Raw genomic sequence first — 17788 nt, 5'->3', positions numbered from 1 at the left:
GCCCGATGCACCGATCGCCCTCACCACCGACGCGTCGGACTACGCGGTGGGCGCGGTGCACGAGCAATGGGTGAAGGGAGCTTGGCAGCCGCTGGCGTTGTTTAGCCGGCAACTCCGCCCGCACGAACGGCGGTACAGTACCTTCGACCGCGAGCTGCTCGGGCTCCACCTGGCGGGCCGGCACTTTCGCCATCTGCTCGAGGGCCGCCCGTTCGCGGCCTTCGTCGACCACAAGCCCCTGGTCTTCGTGATGGCCAAGGTCGCCGAGCCGTGGTCGGCCGGCAGCAGCGTCACCTCTCGGCCGTGTCCGAGTACACGACGGACATCCGGCACGTCGCGGGGAAGGACAACCCAGTGGCGGATTGCCTTTCCCGGTCCGTCACCCACGCGGTCCACCTGGGGATCGACTATGCCCGGATGGCGGCGGACCAGTCCGCCGACCCCGCCGTCCAGGCTTTTCGGACCGCCGTCATGGGCCTCCGCGTCACCGAGGTGCCGTTCGACGGCGCGGGCACGGCCCTCTTGTGCGACGTCTCCCTCGGCCGGCCTCGCCCCATCGTGCCCGCTGGCTGGCAGCGCCGGGTTTTTGACGCCATCCACGGCCTGTCCCACCCGGGCACGAAGGCCTCCAAGAAGCTGGTCGCCGACAAGTTCGTCTGGCATGGCCTCCGGAAGGCCATCCGTGCTTGGGCCAGGACGTGCCTCGCGTGCCAGCGCGCGAAGGTTCATCGCCACACCCAGGCCCCGTTGGCCCCGTTTACTGTGCCCGAACGTCGGTTCGACCACGTTCACGTGGACTTGGTGGGACCTCTGCCCCCCTCGCGGGGTTTCACTCACGACCTCACCATGGTGGACCGCACCACCTGGTGGCCGGAGGCCGTGCCTTTGACAGCAACGATGGCGGCGGACGTCGCGCAGGCGTTCATCGCCACTTGGGTTGCCCGGTTCGGCGCCCCCTCGGACATCTCGTCCGACCGCGGCCCCCAGTTCACCTCGGAGCTCTGGGTGGCGGTAGCGCGGGGGCTTGGCGTCCAGCTGCACCGCACCACGGCCTACCACCCCCAGGCCAACGGCCTGTGCGAGCACTTCCATTGCGCCATGAAGGCCGCGCTCCGGGCCAGCCTCCGCGATGGCGGCTGGGTCGACAGGCTCCCCTGGGTCCTGCTGGGCCTCAGGACGGCGCCCAAGGACGACCTGCGCGCATCCGCAGCGAAGTTGGTCTTCGGACAACCGCTGCGGGTGCCGGGCGAGTTCCTGCCCGACTCCACGGCACCATGGCCCGCGGTGCAGCAGCACTCCGCCCTGCAGGAGACCGCCCAGAGGTTCGCCCCGTTGCCGACGGCGCACCACGGTTGCCCGCCAACGCACGTCGCCCCGGAGCTTCGCACGGCGGAGTACGTGTTCATCCGCCACGATGCCCACCGGACACCGCTGCGGCCCCTGTACGACGGGCCCTTCCGCGTGCTGGAGACCGGGGTGAAGCATTTCACCCTGGACATCGGCGGTACTCCTGACCGCGTCTCCGTGGACCGCCTCAAGCCGGCCCACCTCGACTTGGACCACCCCCCGCCAGCGGCTCTGCCCCCGCGTCGGGGCCGCCCCCCAGCGGGCGGACCCCCGGCACCGCCCAACCCCGCCGTCACGCCACCCCCCTGCCCTGCACCCATCCCAGATGCCGCCAGAGGCATCCCAGATGGCATCCCGGCACCCCAGCCGCAGCCAGCCGCCAGGGGGCGCTTCGGCCGGGTCATCCGGTTGCCCCGCAAGCTGACCCTTCAGGTGCGCGGGAATTCTGGGGGGGCGCGTGTGGCGGACACGATGGCTCGCTGGCGCAGTGACATAATTCCGCGCACCAGTGGGTCTCGGCCACGCCCCAGGTGAGGCGTGGCCTCCGGATATACACGCGGGCTCGCAGCCCCGAGCACGGCAGTGCTGACGAGTGAGCATCGAATAAAGAGCTCGACCTAACCTAAAGCGTTGTGGCCTACCTTTGTTTAACGTGTGTGCCCAGCACCCACAGTATATATATATATATATATATATATATATATATATATATATATATATATATATATATATATATATATGTGGCGGACACAAAAGCCCACTGGCGTGGTGACATCATTCCACGCACCAAGTGGGCGGTGGCCACGTCCGAGGGGTAGGCGTGGCCTCATGGTATACACCGGGCGCCCAGCCCGGAGCGGTAGAGTGTTACAGTGTAGTCTTACAATAAAGACGTTTGTATGTTACCGCTTGTCCGCTTCCTCCTTGCTCACAAGCAGCGCGCGTAACGCCGCGCTTTACTGGTGACCCTCGACGTTGGATCTGCCGTAGCGATCCTTCCGAACACGACGCCATTGCAATGGCCAACGACAAGTCAATGGCGATTAAACTTCCCGAATTTTGGGAGGCCCAGGCCGAGGTCTGGTTCGTTCAAGCCGAAGCCCAATTTCAGCTTCGGCGCCTCACCAATGACGACCTGCGCTACTGCCATGTCGTCGCCTCCCTCGGGCCCGGCACGGCCGCTCGAGTTGTGTCCGTCCTTCGCCACCCACCGGACGGCCACAAGTACGAGGCGCTCAAGCGGCTACTCCTAGCCACGTTCGGCCTCACGGATGACGCACGGGCCGATCGCCTCCTGGACCTCCCCGAGCTCGGTGAGACGCGCCCGTCGGTCCGAATGGACCATATGCTGTCACTGTTGGGCGACGAAGCCCCCGGTTCGCTATTCCGGGCGCTTTTCCGTCGCCAACTTCCAGCGCAGGTTCGCCTCGCGTTGGCCGGGACCGGGCTAACGGAACCCCGGCAATTGGCGGCCGAGGCGGACAAGTACTTTGCCGCTTCGGACACGCGGGCGAGCGTTGGCGTGGCCGTCACGGCCTCCGACGCTGCTGTTGCTGTTCCACAGCATCATCTTCTACAGCACGCTGCGTTTCAGCAGCATGCTGATACGCACCTCGTGAACGCCGCCACGCCCCGCCCACCGCCGCGGCGAAAACCGCCACCGCGGGGAAACCCGTCGACTCCACCGGCCTGGCGGAGCCAGCCGCGCTCCTCCGGCTCCACCACCTGGTGCTGGTTCCACGCCAAGTTCGGCCACGAAGCTCGGCGGTGTCATCCGCCGTGCTCCTTCGACGGGTCGGGAAACGCCCGGGCCGGCGCTCCATTGTGGCGATGAGCGCCGGCCGTTCGAGCAGCCTGCTGTTCATAACGGACACCTTCTCCGGGCGCCGTTACCTGTGCGACACGGGAGCACAGGTGAGTGTCATTCCCGCCGGCACGTCAGACAAGCACGCCGCGGGTGGGGGCCCCGCGCTGCTTGCCGCGAACGGGACGCCCATCCGTACGTACGGAAAACGATGCCTCTCTCTGCGGTTTGGAGGGCAGGTTTTCCGATGGACGTTCGTCACCGCCGACGTGCCCATGGCACTGCTTGGCGCGGACTTCCTGTGCGCTAATGGGCTCCTGGTCGACGTCAAGCGCAGACGGCTTGTCCAGGCCGAGACGTTCAGCTCGCTCGCATGTGCGTTGCCCAGCTCAACGAGCGGCTTGCCAAGCGGCTTGCCGAACGATTCGGTTCCGGCCACGTTGGTCTGTACGCTTCCGGCAGCGGACGCATTCACCCGCCTCCTCGCCGGCTTCCCGGCCCTCACGCGGCCCACCTTCTCGGCGGGGGCCGTCAAGCACGGGGTGGCCCATCACATCCCCACCGTCGGGCCACTGGTCTACGCCCGGGCACGCCGCCTCGAGCCGACGAAGCTGGCGGTGGCAAAAGCGGAGTTTGCTACCCTGGAGCGACTCGGCATCGTTCGGCGCTCAGAGAGCGCTTGGGCGTCGCCGCTGCACATCGTGCCGAAGCCCGGCGGGGGATGGCGACCGTGCGGGGACTATCGCCGTCTCAATGACGCCACGACTCCCGACCGCTACCCCGTCCCCCACATTCAGGACTTTTCCGCCCGTTTGGCGGGCAGGTCCTTCTTCTCGAAGGTGGACCTCATACGCGGCTACCATCAGGTCCCCGTCAGGCCGGAGGACGTCCCGAAGACGGCGGTCATCACGCCATTCGGACTCTTCGAGTTCCTGCGCATGCCCTTCGGTCTGAAGAATGCGGCTCAGGCGTTCCAGCGACTGATGGACAGCGTCCTGCGCGACTTGGATTTTGTCTACGTCTACCTGGACGATATCCTCGTCGCCAGCGCGTCCCGCGAAGAGCACCTACGCCACCTCCGCACGCTCTTCGAACGCCTGGGCCAGCATGGCCTGATTGTGAACCCCGCAAAGTGCCGGTTCGGCGCCGCCACAATCGATTTTCTGGGGCACCGTGTCACCAGGCACGGAGCCGTCCCCCTGCCGGCCAAGGTGGAGGCGGTGAAGGGGTTTCCGCGCCCCCGCACGATCAGAGGGCTGCAGGAGTTCCTGGGCATGGTGAACTTTTACCATCGGTTCCTGCCCCGTATCGCCCAGCTCCTGCGCCCCCTGCACGAAGCTCTCCGAGGTAAGCCGGGCAAAGGCGACGTTACCTGGACCGAGCAGATGGACACGGCGTTCACGGGCGCGAAGCTCGCCTTGGCTAACGCCACCATGCTCGCGCACCCGGCGCCCGATGCACCGATCGCCCTCACCACCGATGCCTTGGACTACGCGGTGGGCGCGGTGCACGAGCAATGGGTGCGTGGAGCTTGGCAACCGCTGGCGTTCTTTAGCCGGCAGCTTCGCCCGCCCGAACGCCGTTACAGTACCTTCGACCGCGAGTTGCTCGGACTTCACTTGGCGGTCAGGCACTTCCGCCATCTGCTCGAGGGCCGGGCGTTCACTGCCTTCGTCGACCACAAGCCGCTGATCTTCGCGATGGGCAAGGTCACCGAGCCGTGGTCGGCCCGGCAGCAGCGTCACCTCTCGGCCGTGTCCGAGTACACGACGGACATCCAGCACGTCGCGGGGAAGGACAACCCGGTGGCGGATTGCCTTTCCCGGGCCGTCGCCCACGCAGTCCACCTCGGCATCGACTATGCCCGGATGGCAGCGGACCAGGCCGCTGACCCCGACGTCCAGGCCTTGCGGACCGCCGTCACGGGCCTCCGCGTCACCGAGGTGCCGTTCGACGGCGCGGGCGCGGCCCTCTTGTGCGACGTCTCCCTCGGGCGTCCTCACCCCATTGTGCCCGCGGGCTGGCAGCGCCAGGTGTTTGACGCCATCCACGGCCTGTCCCACCCGGGCGCGAGGGCCTCCCAAAGGCTGATCGCCGACAAGTTCGTCTGGCATGGCCTCCGGAAGGCCGTCCGCGGCTGGGCCAGGACATGCCTCGCGTGCCAGCGCGCCAAGGTGCACCGGCACACCCAGGCCCCGTTGGCCCCGTTCACGGTGCCGGAACGCCGGTTTGACCACGTCCACGTGGACCTGGTGGGACCTCTGCCCCCCTCGCGGGGTTTCACCCACGTCCTCACCATGGTGGACCGCACCACCCGGTGGCCGGAGGCCGTGCCCTTGGCGTCGACAACGGCGGCCGATGTCGCGCAGGCTTTCATCGCCACCTGGGTCGCCCGGTTCGGCGCCCCCTCAGACATCTCATCCGACCGCGGCCCCCAGTTCACCTCGGAGCTCTGGGGGGCGGTTGCGCAGGGGCTCGGGGTCCGGCTGCACCGAACCACGGCCTACCACCCCCAGGCCAACGGCCTGTGTGAGCGATTTCACCGCTCATTGAAGGCCGCGCTCCGGGCCACCCTCCGCGACGGCGGCTGGGTCGACAGGCTCCCCTGGGTCCTGCTGGGCCTCCGGACGGCGCCCAAGGAGGACCTGCGCGCATCCGCGGCGGAGTTGGTCTTCGGGCAACCGCTGCGGGTGCCGGGCGAGTTCCTCCCCGACTCCACGGCACCATGGTCCGCGGCACAGCAGCGCTCCGCTCTGCAGGAGACCGCCCAGAGGTTCGCCCCGGTGCCAACGGCATGCCACGGGCACCCACCGACGCACGTCGCCCCGGAGCTTCGCACGGCGGAGTACGTCTTCGTCCGCCACGATGCCCATCGGACACCACTGCGGCCCCCGTACGACGGGCCTTTCCGCGTGCTGGAGACCGGGGCGAAGCACTTCACCCTGGACATCGGCGGTACTCCTGACCGCGTTTCGGTAGACCGCCTCAAGCCGGCCCACCTCGATGTGGACCATCCACCGCCAGTGGCCCGACCCCCACGTCGGGGCCGCCCTCCTGCGGGCGGACCCCCGGCACCGCCCAGCTCCGCCGCCACGCCGCCCCCCGGTCCTGCACCCATCCCAGGAGCAGCCAGGGGCATCCCACCTGGCATCCCTGCACCCCGGACGCCGCCGATCGCCAGGGGGCGCTTCGGCCGGGTCATTCGTCTGCCCCGCAAACTGGCCCTCCAGGTGCGCGGGAATTCTGGGGGGGCGCGTGTGGCGGACACAAAAGCCCACTGGCGTGGTGACATCATTCCACGCACCAAGTGGGCGGTGGCCACGTCCGAGGGGTAGGCGTGGCCTCATGGTATACACCGGGCGCCCAGCCCGGAGCGGTAGAGTGTTACAGTGTAGTCTTACAATAAAGACGTTTGTATGTTACCGCTTGTCCGCTTCCTCCTTGCTCACAAGCAGCGCGCGTAACGCCGCGCTTTATATATATATATATATATATATATATATATATATATATATATATATATATATATATATATATATCTCTAGTATATATATTGATGCGGAGACTTGTTGATTGCCCCGTGGTAGTGTTTGGTGGAAGGCCTCGGGTGGGATATGGTGGAAGACCTCGAGATGGATATTGATATAAACCCAGGCTGAGATTAATAAAAATCCAAGGGAAAGCATAGCAGGATGATCAGAGTCTGTGTTGGATGGACTTCAAGATACAGCGTAAAAGACAGATGTGGTTGTTAGAGACAGATGTGCTTGGTGGAGCCAGATGTGGTTGTTAGAGACAGATGTGCTTGGTGGAGCCAGATGTGGTTGTTAGAGACAGATGTGCTTGGTGGAGCCAGATGTGGTTGTTAGAGACAGATGTGGTTGTTCGGGACAGATGTGGTTGTTAGAGACAGATGTGGTTGTTAGAGACAGATGTGGTTGTTAGAGACAGATGTGGTTGTTAGAGACAGATGTGGTTGTTAGAGACAGATGTGGTTGTTAGAGACAGATGTGGTTGTTAGAGACAGATGTGGTTGTTAGAGACAGATGTGGTTGTTAGAGACAGATGTGGTTGTTAGAGACAGATGTGGTTGTTAGAGACAGATGTGCTTGGTGGAGCCAGATGTGGTTGGTGGAGCCAGATGTGGTTGTTAGAGACAGATGTGCTTGGTGGAGCCACATGTGGTTGTTAGAGCCAGATGTGGTTGTTCGAGCAGATGTGGTTGTTCGAGCAGATGTGGTTGTTAGAGCCAGATGTGGTTGTTAGAGACAGATGTGGTTGTTAGACACAGATGTGGTTGTTAGACACAGATGTGGTTGTTAGACACAGATGTGCTTGGTGGAGCCAGATGTGGTTGTTAGAGCCAAACATGGTTGTTATAGCCAGATGTGGTTGTTAGAGCCAGATGCGGTTGGTGGAGCCAGATGTGGTTGTTAGAGCCAGATGCTGTTGGTGGAGTCAGATGTGGTTCTTAGATCCAAACATGGTTGTTATAGCCAGATGTGGTTGGTGGAGCCAGATGTAGTTGTTATCTAGCCAGATGTGGTTGGTGGAGCCAGATGTGGTTGGTGGAGCCAGATGTGGCGGGTGGAGCCAGAGGTAGTTGGTGGAGCCAGATGTGGTTGGTGGATCCAGATGTGGTTGGTGGAGCCAGATGTGGTTGTTTCAGCCAGATGTGGTTGTTAGAGACAGATGTGGTTGTTAGAGACAGATGTGGTTGTTAGAGACAGATGTGGTTGTTAGAGCCAGATGCGGTTGGTGGAGCCAGATATGATTGTTGCAAGAGACAGCCTCTTCGACTAGACACCTTTGCCTGGCGTCATCTTTGCCCACCTATCACTCGGCCCACGGTGGTTGTAGACCCACCTGACGCTGCTATATATTTTCGGCCCTGCCTGCTTATGTGAGTGAGTGTGTGTTTGGTGCCCAAGGGGAAATCTTTTTCATTTGGGGGTTGATATGTTGTGGCTTATTATCGTGTTTTGAGCAATTCTTGTCCCCCGTCGCACCGCGGAGCGAAAGGGGGACGATGGTTTTCCCCTCCGTCCGTGTGTTCGTCCGTGCGTGCGTGCGTGCATGCATACGTGCATGCGTGCGTGTGTAAGCGAAGGACCGCATTCGAATTTGGTGTGTGGGTGCAACCCACATCAAAATCCAAGATGGCCGCCGCCATGTATGTCTGATGCCATGTATGTCTGAACCTTGTGAGCGGAATATCTTGAAAAATAAGCGAAGTACCAACTTATAATCTGGTGTGTGGGTGTATCTAGGCCTAAGGAAGAACCGTATTGAAAATTGGGTCGCCACGTCAAAATCTAAGATGGCCGCCACCATATATATGTCTGAACCTTGTGAACGAAATATCTTGAAAAATAAGCGAAGTACCAACTTCTAATCTGGTGTGTGGGTGGATCTAGGCACAAGGGAGAAAACTATTGAAAATTGGGTCGCCACGTCAAAATCCAAGATGGCCGCCACCATATATATGTCTGAACCCTGTTAACGAAATATCTTGAAAAATAAGCGAAGTACCAACTTCTAATCTGGTGTGTGGGTGTATCTAGGCATAAGGAAGAACGCTATTGAAAATTGGGTCGCCACGTCAAAATCCAAGATGGCTGCCACCATATACATGTCTGAACCTTGTGAGCGAAATATCTTGAAAAATAAACGAACTACTAACTTCTAATCTGGTGTGTGGGTGTATCTATGCATAAGGAAGAACGCTATTGAAAATGGAGTCGCCACGTCAAAATCCAAGATGGCCGCCGCCATGTATGTCTGAACCCTGTGAGATGAATATCTTGAAAAATAAGCGAAGTACCAACTTCTAATCTGGTGTGTGGGTGTATCTAGGCATAAGGAAGCACGCTATTGAAAATTGGGTCGCCACGTCAAAATCCAAGATGGCCGCCTCCATGTATGTCTGAACCTTGTGAGCGAAATATCTTATCATAGCATGTTTTCTGCATCTTAAACTTTGTCAACTCACATCACTTCCCCGACGGGGGACCTCGGCATAACGCTTGTTAATTTATTTATTAGAAACAGCTGGCCTTGTGATGCTGCCATTTTCTTACGTGGACATTGTTTGTGCCCCAGAAGAGTAAAATTATTGTTACTATATTTGATAAATAGCACGGGAATAGCCACAATCGGTTAACAGGCCGCATAAACTATTCAATGCGGAGACCGGTGCATAAAGGTTTTCATTTGGCCATCCTTGAGGCTCAGGCTGTGGCGTGCGACGATGACTGTCTGATGTGGTTGTTTCCTGTCTGGAGGATACTCACCACTCGACCACACCAACAGGAATTTCCCTGACTATACAGTTGAAAATCTTACAAAGCAACATTAATGTAAATCGATTGAAGAGCAAAACGTAATAAAACAAATAAAAACACAACACAAACACAAATAAAAACAAAAGATTGTTTATGGAGTAATTTCTACTTGAAAAATTATAAATTAAGGTGGATTTATTAACAGAATGGAGCAAGGATTTACCACAAGGATTCACATTTCAATTTTGTAGTCGATAGTAAGAAGGTAACAAATGTTTAATAATAATCATGCGTGGCGACTATACCGTCGGTGCGGCGTAAAGTGACGTTAGATTCGTGTATGTGGTCATACTGCTGGCAAACTATTCAATGCGGAGACCGGTGCATAAAGGTTTTCATTTGGCCATCCTTGAGGCTCAGGCTGTGGCGTGCGACGATGACTGTCTGATGTGGTTGTTTCCTGTCTGGAGGATACTCACCACTCGACCACACCAACAGGAATTTCCCTGACTATACAGTTGAAAATCTTACAAAGCAACATTAATGTAAATCGATTGAAGAGCAAAACGTAATAAAACAAATAAAAACACAACCAATCTGATTTTAATGAAACTTTCAAACCAAATCCAATGCAAGACCTTTGAGGACATACCCACCCCACAAACAGCAGCCTGCATGATGGCATCGAATCCACCTTCAGGAGAGTCAAGGTTGCCTGAAATGATCATGTTTCCCACCTGAGGACAAAAGTGAAGGGGTGCACAGTCTGCCTCCATTTTCTCCACTTATTGTGAAACAATAAATAAATAAATAAATACACTCGTGCTCTTATCTTCAAAATGACAACAAATAATCCGGTAGCAAATGGGAAAAGAATCATTTACTTATTTAGTGGAGAATGCAAAATTCCAGAGGATTCTGAAATCGATGAATAAACGACTACATATTATTACATTAATAAGAACATTGGTGATGTTTATGGGATTTTAACCTGGGGAATGTGTTAACTCACAATAAATGAGATAACAATAAACAAGCCTCGCTATAAAGCCTGAATTGGTGATGTTTATGGGATTTTAACCTGGGGAATATGTTAACTCACAAACAATGAGGTAACAATAGACAAGCCTCGCTATAAAGCCTGAATTGGTGATGTTTATGGGATTTTAACCTGGGGAATGTGTTAACTCACAAACAATGAGGTAACAATAGACAAGCCTCGCTATAAAGCCTGAATTGGTGATGTTTATGGGATTTTAACCTGGGGAATATGTTAACTCACAAACAATGAGGTAACAATAAACAAGCCTGACTATAAAGCCTGAATTGGTGATGTTTATGGGATTTTAACCTGGGGAATGTGTTAACTCACAAACAATGAGGTAACAATAGACAAGCCTCGCTATAAAGCCTGAATTGGTGATGTTTATGGGATTTTAACCTGGGGAATGTGTTAACTCACAAACAATGAGGTAACAATAGACAAGCCTCGCTATAAAGCCTGAATTGGTGATGTTTATGGGATTTTAACCTGGGGAATATGTTAACTCACAAACAATGAGGTAACAATAAACAAGCCTCACTATAAAGCCTGAATTGGTGATGTTTATGGGATTTTGACCTGGGGAATGTGTTAACTCACAATCAATGAGGTAACAATAGACAAGCCTCGCTATAAAGCCTGAATTGGTGATGTTTATGGGATTTTAACCTGGGGAATATGTTAACTCACAAACAATGAGGTAACAATAAACAAGCCTGACTATAAAGCCTGAATTGGTGATGTTTATGGGATTTTAACCTGGGGAATGTGTTAACTCACAATAAATGAGATAACAATAAACAAGCCTCGCTATAAAGCCTGAATTGGTGATGTTTATGGGATTTTAACCTGGGGAATATGTTAACTCACAATCAATGAGATAACAATAAACAAGCCTGGCTATAAAGCCTGAATTGGTGATGTTTATGGGATTTTAACCTGGGGAATGTGTTAACTCACAATAAATGAGATAACAATAAACAAGCCTCGCTATAAAGCCTGAATTGGTGATGTTTATGGGATTTTAACCTGGGGAATGTGTTAACTCACAAACAATGAGATAACAATAAACAAGCCTGGCTATAAAGCCTGAATTGGTGATGTTTATGGGATTTTAACCTGGGGAATGTGTTAACTCACAAACAATGCGATAACAATAAACAAGCCTCGCTATGAAGCCTGAATTGGTGATGTTTATGGGATTTTAACCTGTGGAATGTGTTAACTCACAAACAATGAGATAACAATAAACAAGCCTCGCTATAAAGCCTGAATTGGTGATGTTTATGGGATTTTAACCTGGGGAATGTGTTAACTCACAAACAATGCGATAACAATAAACAAGCCTCACTATAAAGCCTGAATTGGTGATGTTTATGGGATTTTGACCTGGGGAATGTGTTAACTCACAAACAATGAGGTAACAATAGACAAGCCTCGCTATAAAGCCTGAATTGGTGATGTTTATGGGATTTTGACCTGGGGAATGTGTTAACTCACAATCAATGAGATAACAATAAACAAGCCTGACTATAAAGCCTGAATTGGTGATGTTTATGGGATTTTAACCTGGGCAATGTGTTAACTCACAAACAATGAGATAACAAAAAACAAGCCTCGCTATAAAGCCTGAATTGGTGATGTTTATGGGATTTTAACCTGGGGAATGTGTTAACTCACAAACAATGAGATAGCAATAAACAAGCCTCGCTATAAAGCCTGAATTGGTGATGTTTATGGGATTTTAACCTGGGGAATGTGTTAACTCAAAATCAATGAGGTAACAATAAACAAGCCGGACTATAAAGCCTGAATTGGTGATGTTTATGGGATTTTAACCTGGGGAATGTGTTAACTCACAATCAATGAGATAACAATAAACAAGCCTCGCTATAAAGCCTGAATTGGTGATGTTTATGGGATTTTAACCTGGGGGATGTGTTAACTCACAAACAATGAGATAACAATTAACAAGCCTCGCTATAAAGCCTGAATTGGTGATGTTTCTGGGATTTTAACCTGGGGAATGTGATAACTCACAATCAATGAGATAACAATAAACAAGCCTCGCTATGAAGCCTGAATTGGTGATGTTTATGGGATTTTAACCTGGGCAATGTGTTAACTCACAAACAATGAGATAACAATAAACAAGCCTCGCTATAAAGCCTGAATTGGTGATGTTTATGGGATTTTCACCTGGGGAATGTGTTAACTCACAAACAATGAGATAGCAATAAACAAGCCTCGCTATAAAGCCTGAATTGGTGATGTTTATGGGATTTTAACCTGGGGAATGTGATAACTCACAAACAATGAGATAACAATAAACAAGCCTCGCTATAAAGCCTGAATTGGTGATGTTTATGGGATTTTAACCTGGGGAATGTGTAAACTCACAAACAATGAGATAACAATAAACAAGCCTCGCTATAAAGCCTGAATTGGTGATGTTTATGGGATTTTAACCTGGGCAATGTGTTAACTCACAAACAATGAGATAACAATAAACAAGCCTCGCTATAAAGCCTGAATTGGTGATGTTTATGGGATTTTAACCTGGGGAATGTGTTAACTCACAAACAATGAGATAACAATAAACAAGCCTCGCTATAAAGCCTGAATTGGTGATGTTTATGGGATTTTAACCTGGGGAATGTGTTAACTCACAAACAATGAGATAACAATAAACAAGCCTCGCTATAAAGCCTGAATTGGTGATGTTTATGGGATTTTAACCTGGGGAATGTTTTAACTCACAAACAATGAGATAACAATAAACAAGCCTTGTTATAAAGCCTGAATTGGTGATGTTTATGGGATTTTAACCTGGGGAATGTGTTAACTCACAAACAATGAGATAACAATAAACACGCCTGGCTATAAAGCCTGAATTGGTGATGTTTATGGGATTTTAAACTGGGCAATGTGTTAACTCACAAACAATGAGATAACAATAAACAAGCCTGGCTACAAAGCCTGAATTGGTGATGTTTATGGGATTTTAACCTGGGGAATGTTTTAACTCACAAACAATGAGATAACAATAAACAAGCCTTGCTATAAAGCCTGAATTGGTGATGTTTATGGGATTTTAACCTGGGGAATGTGTTAACTCACAAACAATGAGATAACAATAAACACGCCTGGCTATAAAGCCTGAATTGGTGATGTTTATGGGATTTTAACCTGGGCAATGTGTTAACTCACAAACAATGAGATAACAATAAACAAGCCTGGCTACAAAGCCTGAATTGTTGATGTTTATGGGATTTTAACCTGGGCAATGTGTTAACTCACAAACAATGAGATAACAATAAACACGCCTCGCTATAAAGCCTGAATTGGTGATGTTTATGGGATTTTAACCTGGGCAATGTGTTAACTCACAAACAATGAGATAACAATAAACAAGCCTCGCTATAAAGCCTGAGTTGGTGATGTTTATGGGATTTTAACCTGGGCAATGTGTTAACTCACAAACAATGAGATAACAATAAACAAGCCTCGCTATAAAGCCTGAATTGGTGATGTTTATGGGATTTTAACCTGGGCAATGTGTTAACTCACAAACAATGAGATAACAATAAACAAGCCTCGCTATAAAGCCTGAATTGGTGATGTTTATGGGATTTTAACCTGGGCAATGTGTTAACTCACAAACAATGAGATAACAATAAACAAGCCTCGCTATAAAGCCTGAATTGGTGATGTTTATGGGATTTTAACCTGGGCAATGTGTTAACTCACAAACAATGAGATAACAATAAACAAGCCTCGCTATAAAGCCTGAATTGGTGATGTTTATGGGATTTTAACCTGGGCAATGTGTTAACTCACAAACAATGAGATAACAATAAACAAGCCTCGCTATAAAGCCTGAATTGGTGATGTTTATGGGATTTTAACCTGGGCAATGTGTTAACTCACAAACAATGAGATAACAATAAACAAGCCTCGCTACAAAGCCTGAATTGGTGATGTTAATGGGATTTTAACCTGGGGAATGTTTTAACTCACAAACAATGAGATAACAATAAACAAGCCTCGCTATAAAGCCTGAATTGGTGATGTTTATGGGATTTTAACCTGGGCAATGTGTTAACTCACAAACAATGAGATAACAATAAACAAGCCTCGCTATAAAGCCTGAATTGGTGATGTTTATGGGATTTTAACCTGGGGAATGTGTTAACTCACAATCAATGAGATAACAATAAACAAGCCTCGCTATAAAGCCTGAATTGGTGATGTTAATGGGATTTTAACCTGGGGAATGTTTTAACTCACAAACAATGAGATAACAATAAACAAGCCTCGCTATAAAGCCTGAATTGGTGATGTTTATGGGATTTTAACCTGGGGAATGTGTTAACTCACAATCAATGAGATAACAATAAACAAGCCTCGCTATAAAGCCTGAATTGGTGATGTTAATGGGATTTTAACCTGGGGAATGTTTTAACTCACAAACAATGAGATAACAATAAACAAGCCTCACTATAAAGCCTGAATTGGTGATGTTTATGGGATTTTAACCTGGGGAATGTGTTAACTCACAAACAATGAGATAACAATAAACAAGCCTCACTATAAAGCCTGAATTGGTGATGTTTATGGGATTTTAACCTGGGCAATGTGTTAACTCACAAACAATGAGATAACAATAAACAAGCCTCGCTATAAAGCCTGAATTGGTGATGTTTATGGGATTTTAACCTGGGGAATGTGTTAACTCACAATCAATGAGATAACAATAAACAAGCCTGGCTACAAAGCCTGAATTGGTGATGTTTATGGGATTTTAACCTGGGCAATGTGTTAACTCACAAACAATGAGATAACAATAAACATGCCTGGCTATAAAGCCTGAATTGGTGATGTTTATGGGATTTTAACCTGGGCAATGTGTTAACTCACAAACAATGAGATAACAACAAACATGCCTGGCTATAAAGCCTGAATTGGTGATGTTTATGGGATTTTAACCTGGGCAATGTGTTAACTCACAAACAATGAGATAACAATAAACATGCCTGGCTATAAAGCCTGAATTGGTGATGTTTATGGGATTTTAACCTGGGGAATGTGTTAACTCACAATCAATGAGATAACAATAAACAAGCCTCGCTATAAAGCCTGAATTGGTGATGTTAATGGGATTTTAACCTGGGGAATGTTTTAACTCACAAACAATGAGATAACAATAAACAAGCCTCACTATAAAGCCTGAATTGGTGATGTTTATGGGATTTTAACCTGGGGAATGTGTTAACTCACAATCAATGAGATAACAATAAACAAGCCTCGCTACAAAGCCTGAATTGGTGATGTTAATGGGATTTTAACCTGGGGAATGTTTTAACTCACAAACAATGAGATAACAATAAACAAGCCTCACTATAAAGCCTGAATTGGTGATGTTTATGGGATTTTAACCTGGGCAATGTGTTAACTCACAAACAATGAGATAACAATAAACAAGCCTCGCTATAAAGCCTGAATTGGTGATGTTTATGGGATTTTAACCTGGGGAATGTGTTAACTCACAATCAATGAGATAACAATAAACAAGCCTGGCTACAAAGCCTGAATTGGTGATGTTTATGGGATTTTAACCTGGGCAATGTGTTAACTCACAAACAATGAGATAACAATAAACATGCCTGGCTATAAAGCCTGAATTGGTGATGTTTATGGGATTTTAACCTGGGGAATGTGTTAACTCACAATCAGTGAGATAACAATAAACAAGCCTCGCTATAAAGCCTGAATTGGTGATGTTTATGGGATTTTGACCTGGGGAATGTGTTAACTCACAAACAATGAGATAACAATAAACAAGCCTCGCTATAAAGCCTGAATTGGTGATGTTTATGGGATTTTGACCTGGGGAATGTGTTAACTCACAAACAATGAGATAACAATAAACAAGCCTCGCCATAAAGCCTGAATTGGTGATGTTTATGGGATTTTGAACTGGGGAATGTGTTAACTCACAAACAATGAGATAACAATAAACAAGCCTCGCTATAAAGCCTGAATTGGTGATGTTTATGGGATTTTGACCTGGGGAATGTGTTAACTCACAAACAATGAGATAACAATAAACAAGCCTGGCTATGAAGCCTGAATTGGTGATGATTATGGGATTTTAACCTGGGGAATGTGTTAACTCACAATCAATGAGATAACAATAAACAAGCCTCGCTATGAAGCCTGAATTGGTGATGATTATGGGATTTTAACCTGGGGAATGTGTTAACTCACAATCAATGAGATAACAATAAACACGCCTGGCTATAAAGCCTGAATTGGTGATGTTTATGGGATTTTAACCTGGGCAATGTGTTAACTCACAAACAATGAGATAACAATAAACAAGCCTGGCTACAAAGCCTGAATTGGTGATGTTTATGGGATTTTAACCTGGGGAATGTTTTAACTCACAAACAATGAGATAACAATAAACAAGCCTCGCTATAAAGCCTGAATTGGTGATGTTTATGGGATTTTAACCTGGGGAATGTGTTAACTCACAAACAATGAGATAACAATAAACACGCCTGGCTATAAAGCCTGAATTGGTGATGTTTATGGGATTTTAACCTGGGCAATGTGTTAACTCACAAACAATGAGATAACAATAAACAAGCCTGGCTACAAAGCCTGAATTGGTGATGTTTATGGGATTTTAACCTGGGCAATGTGTTAACTCACAAACAATGAGATAACAATAAACACGCCTCGCTATGAAGACTGAATTGGTGATGATTATGGGATTTTAACCTGGGGAATGTGTTAACTCACAATCAATGAGATAACAATAAACAAGCATGGCTACAAAGCCTGAATTGGTGATGTTTATGGGATTTTAACCTGGGCAATGTGTTAACTCACAAACAATGAGATAACAATAAACACGCCTGGCTATAAAGCCTGAATTGGTGATGTTTATGGGATTTTGACCTGGGGAATGCGTTACCTCACAAACAATGAGATAACAATAAACAAGCCTCGCTATAAAGCCTGAATTGGTGATGATTATGGGATTTTAACCTGGGGAATGTGTTAACTCACAAACAATGAGATAACAATAAACAAGCCTGGCTACAAAGCCTGAATTGGTGATGTTTATGGGATTTTAACCAGGGCAATGTGTTAACTCACAAACAATGAGATAACAATAAACAAGCCTCGCTATAAAGCCTGAATTGGTGATGTTTATGGGATTTTAACCTGGGGAATGTGTTAATTCACAAACAATACGATAACAATAAACAAGCCGGACTATAAAGCCTGAATTGGTGA

General features: G+C 49.7%; 1 protein-coding gene across 1 annotated transcript in view; it reads right to left on the bottom strand.

The window, feature by feature from the left end:
• LOC137431900 (integrin beta-1-A) overlaps positions 1 to 17788 on the bottom strand; it is a 240023-nt gene that overhangs the window by 111254 nt on the left and 110981 nt on the right. Inside the window, exon 8 of the mRNA XM_068123734.2 lies at positions 10092 to 10172. Coding sequence (XP_067979835.1) covers positions 10092 to 10172 — 81 coding nt within the window. The remainder of the gene's footprint in view (positions 1 to 10091; positions 10173 to 17788) is intronic.

Source organism: Myxine glutinosa, chromosome 7 (assembly GCF_964187855.1).
Source record: "Myxine glutinosa chromosome 7, kmMyxGlut1.1, whole genome shotgun sequence".
Classification (NCBI taxonomy): Eukaryota; Metazoa; Chordata; class Myxini; order Myxiniformes; family Myxinidae; genus Myxine; species Myxine glutinosa.
This window is presented reverse-complemented; position numbering and strand designations above follow the sequence as displayed.